The 9,475-nt window shown below is 43.5% G+C and overlaps 1 protein-coding gene across 1 annotated transcript in view; it reads left to right on the forward strand.

Annotated features, from left to right (window-relative positions):
• Positions 1–445: 445 nt before the first annotated feature.
• The window catches only part of LOC103805351 (katanin p60 ATPase-containing subunit A-like 1), a gene marked incomplete at its 3' end in the record, with an annotated part of 12,088 nt that continues 3,058 nt past the window's right edge, over positions 446–9,475 (forward strand). The window contains exon 1 of the mRNA XM_009077995.1: positions 446–607. Within this exon, the coding sequence (XP_009076243.1) occupies positions 446–607 (162 nt within the window). The remainder of the gene's footprint in view (positions 608–9,475) is intronic.

Here is a 9,475-nt window from a genome sequence, read left to right on the forward strand (position 1 = left end):
GATGCTGGTTGGCACATTTAGGCACGTGTGTAATACAGCAGCATAAAAAGCAATTTAATGCCTTGTGTGATTTGTGATTCACGGGTTGATGGCTGCTAATATATTGTGGTGATCTCCAAATTAAAGTTTGACTTGTTAGGTTCAGTGTGGGCAGGGCATTTAATTTTCTTGCATTAATCTGACAGGATTGGGGCCAAAGACAGCAGAGAAGTTTTGTATCACTATAAAAGAGTTATGATTCATGATCTGAAACCTTAAGCTGGTAAAGAGACACTCCAGAGCTAAATGGTTGCAGAAGAGCGAGACTGGATGGGTACTGGGGGCGGAGAGACACAGCTCAGCTATGAGAGAAAAACAAAACTAAAGTGGCACTGAATTATTCTACAGCATGTAAAATTGTTTTTTTTTCTGATGATTGTGTTCTCTTTTAGATTTCCGAGTGAAGATGAATTTAGCAGAGATTTGTGATAATGCCAAAAAAGGAAGAGAGTATGCACTCCTTGGGAATTATGACTCCTCTATGGTATATTACCAGGGTGTCATCCAGCAAATCCAGAGACACTGCCAGTCAATCAGAGATCCAGCAATTAAGGGCAAGTGGCAACAGGTAGGGTGAAATAAGGTTGCCTTTATTCTATTATGTGACATTTGAAAAATGTACTGTACTCCCCAAACCTCTTAAGATGTGGAGGACTTATATTGCAGTGAAGTTTGCAACATTTATTTTACAATATTTTGTTGATATTTAAGGGGAGGTAATTTTTGTGGCATGTTCAAAGGTATGCTGTTGTTCTAGATGAATCATTTTTCTGCTGTTGTTTTCACTTAGGATATCTGTTTAACTCCTGGACTGTTTGTGTGTGCATACTGTCTGTGATTGCATACTTTGGAAAAACTGAGGACTTCCTTTTACCATTTTCTGTCTTGACCATCTAATGTCCAGTAAACGAAGATGTGAGTGGGTGGGTTAGCATCACCAGAATGGTTGTCTGAGTAGCAGATAACTGTAAGGCTATAATGTGCAAATTTGGATCTGGTTTCTAAAACTCCAAGTAATATTCTTGGGCTGAGTCTTGCATGCAACCATATCTCTGCTAAACAGAGTACTTCTGAAGCCAAGGAAATCATCTGCAGCTGAAATGTAAGAACACCCAAGCATCCCCATTTAGCACTTTGATGATTCAAGTCTTCCTTACATTTTTTGGTCCCATTTTTCATGGTGCAAAATGTGTTCCATTAAAAAAAATGGAGGAAAACCATATGAAGATGTTTTCCAGAGTAAAGAATTCATGTTGCATAAATACTGTGTTTTGAAAGAATAACATAGCTCTATAAAAGATGTCATTTTTGTAGTAGGTAGCTGAAGAGATGATTTCAAGAGTTTTTCTAAAAATCATGTTTGAAAGATATCACTTACAAACAGAAGCAATTTTTCCTTTTCATTGCAGCAGGTGATTTGTTTGTGTGTTTGTGCTTGAAACATCTGACACGTATTTTGTGTACTGATAGCTACAACACTGTTATCAATCATTTTGTAATAACTACTGTTCATGGGTGTCGTAGAACTGTAGAAGTCTCTCTGTTTATTAAGAGATTGTCTGCAAAGCATGTGTGTGTACAAGCAGCTGTGATACTACCTAGCTTTACTGGTAATGTAGTAAGTTGAATGTTGTATAGGAGATACTCACATCCAAGTACTTGTATTCATGCTCTTCCCCACCCCAGGACATGCTGATACAAAGTGTTTGTGCCCAGTGCATGTCCTTAGTTCCTGCCAAACTTGTAGCTCACATGAAGATAGAGCATGAGGCTTTCCTCATTCTGCAGCTGCATCACTGCATTGTCTAGTATTTAGTGTTTCCTCTGATGACATTGATTCTTCCATTAAACTTTTAACACCTCTTATCTTGTGAAGGGCACTTCAAGTCTCATGTTATTGTGTGCTGTTTGAACTGCTTCAGGGAAGCCTGTGCACCATGGAATGCTGCACACTGGAGATAAGCCTCAAGCACAAAAGCTCCATTAACACAGTTTCCATGATTTTTCCCTGTGGAAGGCAGCTGGTTCTCTAGCAGAGGATCTGAAGTTGGCACCTTCTCAGAACTTATGCCTTTTAGGTGAAAGGACAGGGAAGTTTCCTTGACACAAGAAAGGCCCCTGACCATGTCCCGTAAATGCTTTAGACGACTGTGCCCAGAAAGATGAGCAGCAGGTTGGACAGTGTCTGACACACTGTGCACTCTAAAACTTCCCAACACAGTGGTGGCAGATGACCTTTGTCAGAATATGGCTTTGCCATTACTGGTGCCAGTCTCGGCTCAGGGACAAACACAAAGAAGCATGATTAGAAAAAAAAAAAAGAGCTTCATCCCTAGGCTCTTTGCCTTCTCATTCATTTATGGGAACAAAACGATATAGCCCTGAGAGCAAGCCATGCAGCCCTGGAACCACTGGCTTTTCCATACCTGCACCTGAATGGTTTGGTGAGATCTGTAGAGGTAGACCTACTTTCTTACCCACTTTTCATGAATAATAGTGCTTTCTCACTGTTTGAGGCAGACTCAGAGAGAGCCTGATGACGTGGATGTTAGCACTACTTTCCAGCTCCAACAGCAGCTACATCCAAACTGTCAGTCACATTCAGCAGGTGTCTTGACAGACAGTGTAAAAAATTTAACCCAAAAGTTGAATCACAAGAAACATTCATTCACAATATTAAAATAATATCTAGATATATTTTTAGATCATCTCATTGCAGAGTTATGCCATGCACATTGTGTAAGTTTAGCAAAAACCAGGTCTAACCCACTTGGTGCCAGTAATGTGCAGAAGCAAAAGATTCCCATACCTGTGTGCTTCTTGAAAATGGCTTGAGAAGCAAAGCAACCCTTAGGTCGTGGCTAAGGGGATGAATGCAGTTGATTTTTACCTGAAAATCTGTCTCCTCTAGCATATGGAAGTAGCCTGATCTTTAGGTTCTTCAGTTTCTCTATCATCCGAGGAATCTGAAGAGGATAATACCACTGGTACCTTTTGGAGGTGGAGTTTAGCAATCTCTAACAGACACTGGATGGGTAGAGCTTTTATGGGTGAGAGTGGTACACACTGTCAATATCCATGTAGATAGATGGTTGAAGGTGAAGATTGTTACTTAAACCATTTCTTCTTCTCTGGGATGTACTATCTGCATACACATTCACAACCTTGAACCTCCTGAAGGATCCTGGGACACTGACTGACAGTATGAAGCATGCCTTTCCTTTCTGCATGTTTGTGTGCACTGCAACAGGGTGTTTGTCCTACTGGTACTTCGGAGGCAATGATCTAAGTCTTGAGTGTTTGTGTACATGTTCCCTCATAAAATAGAAATGGTCATATGAGGAACATCTTAAAGAATATTTCCAGCCATGGCTCTGCAGCTCTCACACCTCTTGCATAAGTCATGGTTCTCCCTGTTTGGTCACTACAATGGGCCCTCCATTCTGAATAGGATGGTGGATCTGTTTTGCTGCCTTGTGCACTACAGAGGATTTTTCCAGCAATTTACTGGGCAATGTAGAAGCAGAGGTGAACTAGAAGTATTTGGGATTTCGGGTCGGATTCCCACACGCTCTTGATCTCCCATTCTTTGCTTAGGTGCCATTGTTTTCAAGTTTCTACAGGTTGGTCTGTACAGAATGATATTCTGTGCAAGTGTTTAGTGTGTTGTATTTCATGTCACACAGTCAGACAGCTTCAGCTTTGCAGCTGGAACCTTGATTCCAAGGATTCCTTTTGCTCCGTGCTGATAGTTAGAATGAGGAGGACTATGAACATGTTAACATCTGCTACCCTAGGAACAACTGACTGGCTTAGTTACAGTTGATGCAATATTGATTCTGGGAATTCAAAATCAGTGCTGGGTGGGGGAGAGAAACTTTGTTAGTAGTCTGGCACAACCTGCAGAACTTCAACAAGGCAAAAGATGCATCCTGGGGGGTCCACCAAAGCAGTGATGTGACAATGCAAAAATTCCTGTGACCCTTTGAAAAATTCACTGCCATTTATTATTAACTAGCTTGTCTTGGGAATATCAAGGGTGACCTGCTCTTGAGACACTTAGCTTGTTTTCTGTCCAGGGAATTCCCAACTTGGTCTTGGGTGGGCTGAGTGTAGCTCCTTTCTTACCCTCACTGGTAGGCCTCTGAGTTCATTTGAAAAAGAAAAAGTTATTTTGTTGTGCTTTGAGGTTTGACTGACAGGTGGGCATATTCATCCATGTAAATGCAGGCTGGGACTGGAAAGATTCAAAATCAGAAGCAACTCATCTCTTTTGCTCCGTACGAACGATAAAAGGTAGGTTTACTCTCATGACTGCTACTGTGAACCTTACTTGTGTTGACATTCTCTTTGCTTATTCTGAGAGAGTTTCTTGGCTGTTGCAGTCTTTTTACTAGACAGCTGGCTTGTAGGAAAGAGCTGCTTCAGTGACAGTTCAGCAGCTGCAGAATGACAGCAGAGCGTGTCCCCGGGAGATAGTCCTGGCTTACAACAAGGCCAGCGGCTGTCGAGCAAAACCTGCTGCATGTTACAACCATGTGCTCTGTGTTGCACAATAGCTGAGAGCACAGGAGCCTCAGCTCCTGTGGAGTTCAGGCAGGAGTTCAGTGATTCTCCGAGCACTTGGAGCAGCCAGCAAGGCACCCTTACTGAGCATGGTCACTGGTGCAGGTGATTAGGTGCACTGTGTTCTTGCTTAAAGAATAAGGGGTGATTTTTACTTTTTATTATTTCAAACACATTTCAGTCAGTTTATGCTTATGTTGGTTTCGGTTCATGCCTGATTTATTAACATTTCATAGGTTACTTCATGAGTGATTAAGGGATATTCTGCATATAAGGGATTAAGGGATATAGCTCCTATAATTGTGATTATAGGAGCTATACTTTGCCTCCACGGAATCAGATCGGGTTACAGGGCATCCATTTTGGCTATGGTTTAGGGAATTGTTATTCCTTAACATGAGGAGTCCAGCCCCTGAGCTGAAAGGCTTTTTTTCAGGTTTCCAACATCACACAGATGCCCATGGTGCTGATTCTGTGGCGGAGGTGATGTGTCTGGTAGGAGCAGAGGAGGCAGTTTCATGTGGTAGCTGAACCCAGCTAACACCCTGCAATGCCCAGAGAGGCCAGGCTCTTCCCTGCTTCATCTTCCCTCCATTTGCACTGGCTTCTCTCCCTCCTCTGCCCCTGCCATTTTTTTCCCTGGGATTCGCCTGATTACAGGATAGTGTGCAAGCAGCTTGCTAATCCAGAAGAAGTATCTTTTATTTTCTTTTTACCGTCCTAGGCAATTTTTTTAGCCATTTTCTCAAGCTGTCTTACTGTATTGAGATGCTAGAGTTAAATCCAGGAGAGCAGCAGCGGAGTGTGGTTGAGAAGAAAAAGTTAAGTTTTTTCTTCCTATTTGGCAATGGTGAACTGCTAACTTGGCCCATGCTATCTCTTGAAACTGCTTACACTTAAATAATCTAAAAGCTTTCTTCAGGCTCTCTATAGCCTGAGCTGGAGCCCCCAGAGGGCTCTGGCAACCAAGGGAAGGGTGTTTTGGGGGGCAAAGAGACTGGGTGAGTCCAGACCAGTGATTTTCGTGTTCGCTTTCCTAAGTTGCTTCAGAGTAGCACCGATCACCCAAAGACGCTGCTCAGTCAACTCCATAGTTATGGCACAGCCTTTTCTTGGCTCACATCTGGATTATTTCTCCACTGCAAGAAACTTTCTGCACCTGTTTCATCTGACTCAGTTTCTTTAAGGCCTCTAGGAAGGAGTTTATCGTTAGTTTTCCTTTGTGGTCCAGTTGTTTGAGCACATTGAGGATTTTGTGATGGTTGGTTTGCCAGGTACTGACTAAGCAGCAAAGTGTGCATTTCGGAGTTTGGTCTTCTCAGGTCTGGCTAAGAGAGAACTAGCAGATGTTAGTCTGTTCTTGTCTTCCAAGGCATCAAAGGCTCGTTTTCCCTCAGTTTTCAGATGCCATCCTCCTTGCTGGTCCAGTGAACTGAATGACAGCACTCTGGCCATCGGTGCTAGAAGGTTGTTTTCCACCAACTTTTCTGCATGTGTTGGAAGGCTGATAGAAGGAATCCTGTCTGTACTCCTGGATCATTGGAGTAGGAAGTGGCTGTCTCTTGTGGAACAGTGTCCTGAAGGATTTATGCTGTATCATTCCTTTGTACCTCACAGCAGCTGTTTGGCTGGATTTATTTTCAGACAGGAGGGATGCATGTTAGACAGTTTCAAGGAACCAAGTTAGTAATCAATCACATTTCTAACTCAGCTGGAAGCTCTCGCACTGGGGGACGTGTCTGCTGATTGTGTGATGGGAAAGCAAAGAGAGCAAAGCAGGGCAGCAGCAATCCTGCCTGAGCTGGATGTCTTGTGTCTTTGAAAATACACAGTTACCCCATCTGGAATGAGCAAGAAGGCTGCTTTGCCCTGTGAAATGATCGAGTACTTCCTGTGCCTAAGGCTCCTTTTGTACAGATGCATGTAGACCTGGTCAAGTAACTGTGTAGGGCCTTGAGGACTGACCCTTCTCTTTGCTTCTGTCCTTACTGGTATCTTGCTGACAACAGTCACGTATGTTCATAGAATAACAGAAACTCTCAAGTTGGAAGGAACTCATAAGGATCATCAAGTCCAAATCCCTGCTTCTCACAGGACTACATAAAGTTTGACCATATGACTGTTTTCTAGGCACGCATTGGACTCTGGCAGACTTGGTGCCATGACTACTTCTTTGGGGAGCCTGTTCCAGTGACCAACCACCCTCTCAAGTGAAGAACCTTTTCCTAATGTCCAATCTGAACTTCCCCTGATGCTGCTTCATTCCATCTCTTCGTGCCCTATCTCTGGTCCCCAGAGAGAGGAGATCAGCACCTGTGTCTCTGCTGCCTCCCTTGAGGAACTTGTAGATGACTGTGAGGTCACTCCTCAGCCTTCTCTAAGCTGAACAAGCCAAGTGACCTCAGCTTCTCCTCGTAAATCTTGCCTTTGAGACCTTTCAGCATCCTAGTTACACTCCATTGGGCACACTTTTAGTCTGATGTCCTGCTATTGTGGCACCCAAAACTGAACACAGTACGCAAGATGAGGCTGCACCAGCACAGAGTGGACAGTCACCTCCCTCAACCAACTGGCAATGCTGTGCTAGATGCACTGCAGGATGTGGTTGACCCATTTGGCTGCCGGGGCACACTAATGACTCATTCAGCTTGCCATCAACTCATACCCTCATATTTCTTTCCATGAGGCTGCTCTCATCCCCAGTTTATACTGGTTGATTACCAGGATTATCCTGTCCCAGGTGGAGAGTCCTGGGCTTGCAGGGAAACCTGCATGGTTGGTAATTACCCAGCTATCTGGTCTATCCAGATCCTTCTGTAAGGCCTCTCTACACAGCTTCTCCTAGCTTAGTGTCATCAGTAAACTTATTTAATGTGCATTCAATTCCTATGTCCAGATCATTTATAAAAACATTGAAGAGATCTGGCCCTAAAATTGAGCCCTGCATAACCCCACAGGTGACTGGCCACTAGCCTGATGTGACCACATTTACTATAACCATTTGAGCTCAACCCATCAGGCAATTGCTCATCCAGTGTATTATGGACTTGTCTAGGTGTGCTGGACATTTAGTCCACAAGGATACTGTGAGAGTATCAAAAACTTTGCTAAAATCCAAAACCACCACAGCCACTGGCTTGGTCAACTAGGTGGGTGTTGGAGTTACAAAAGTGCAAGAGAAGAGGCAGGGAGGCAGCCATCCCTCCACAAAGAAAACCTCTGTGTGATTATAAAACTGGTAAATATTCTTTAGGAATACCCATGTCATTAAGACAGCTGAGAAATTCTAGAGTAAAAACCTGTGATTCAAAAGAATCAGTTCAAAAAGGATGTATCATCTGCCTTAAGCAGGTGATGGGAGCCTTTCTGCATTTGCATTGATTATTTGATGTCAAAATGGGGAGACGTCTTTCAACAATATTGGCATGTCTCTGTACTGAACCTTGAAATATGCTCCCCATCCATGTTTTCTTTATATACTATATGCAATAATTCACTTTCAAATTGACACCAATTAGGACTAAACTTTCAGCCTGGATATAGAGTGCTTTAATCCAGAGACAAATTTCTTTGTGCTGTTGAAATCTCCTAATTTGCCCTTGTAATGGGAAAATTCCTGGAAAATATTACAGAGCAGAACCATACGTTGCTGTGGGATGTACCTGGTAGCATTTTAGGAGAACTGTAGCTGACAAAGAGAGGTGATAGGTGTTTGTTACTGAGTGCTGTTGATTTAATAATTCACTCTTTTATACAACTTACCCACCAAACTGTTGTATCAGATAGCACTGTCTGCCTTGAAGTTGCCCCACAAAAAGGGGGGGAGGGCAGAACTGCTGCTGCTGCTTTAATTATGTAGAGTGGGGCAGGTGAGGAAAGATGCCATTCTGAGAGGGGAAATGAGAATGTAAGAGGATGAGGAGGTAAAAAGCAGACTGGCAGAGGCATGCTTCTGCAAGTGTGCTGGGAAGACAGAGCACCCTGCATGTGCCCAGCATAGTTCATCTCCAAGCACACAGGGAGAAGGGAGGATCTTAGTCTAGGAGGCACATCTTTTCACCACTGAGCACCATTAGGAAGAACAGATGTAAGGTGTGATGCTGTTTAGTATGACTTTCCTGATTTGCTGCTGTATAACTTCAGCAAACAGGCTGGATTTGCAGACCTCCATTCTCCTGGTCCTCTTGATTACTAAGAATCTGCACAGCAAAGAGAATCTGGATTTCAGGCAACATTGTTGATATCTGCAATACTGTCCTCGGTTGCCTTCTTCTGTTTGCCACAAAGTGAAGTCTGGTTGCAGCATTTCCAGGCAGTATTTTCCCCAGCTCTTTTTCACAGATGCATGGCATGAGCACAGCTGGGTGCTTGGTGTCTTTCCTTGGCTTTCTTGTGGGCTGACTTCAGATCCTAGCCTTGGATTCAGCTTTGCAGGGTATGCTAGCTCAGTAGCGTGCCTGGTGGCAGTCTGGAAATATCCTCACCATAGTGTTTTTCATGACGACTTTTAGAGCCTTTCCAGTGGATGGAAATGTTCAGGATGTCTCTGTAGATCCATTTGTGAGCCTGTAACAATCAGGATTCACATTGGCCTGAGGTAATCTTAGGTGCAGAGTGCCAATACTGCTTTCTGGGTGTGCACAGCAATGCATGAATTCATTTTAGCTGTGCACCAGCACTTCAGTGAGAAGAGGTGACATCTGGATGTTATGACCCCTGAGTGGGTAAAACCCAGAGTAAGAATGGAGGTTGGTCTCACAGGACAGAAGGCATCATTGAGTGCTAGGTGGAAGACCAATATGATGAAGTGCAAGCACACTCAGGTGAATCTTAGCACATCGTAAGCTAATGCACTGAAAGCTTATGCTTC

Source organism: Acanthisitta chloris, unplaced genomic scaffold (assembly GCF_000695815.1).
Source record: "Acanthisitta chloris isolate BGI_N310 unplaced genomic scaffold, ASM69581v1 scaffold18117, whole genome shotgun sequence".
NCBI lineage: Eukaryota > Metazoa > Chordata > Aves > Passeriformes > Acanthisittidae > Acanthisitta > Acanthisitta chloris.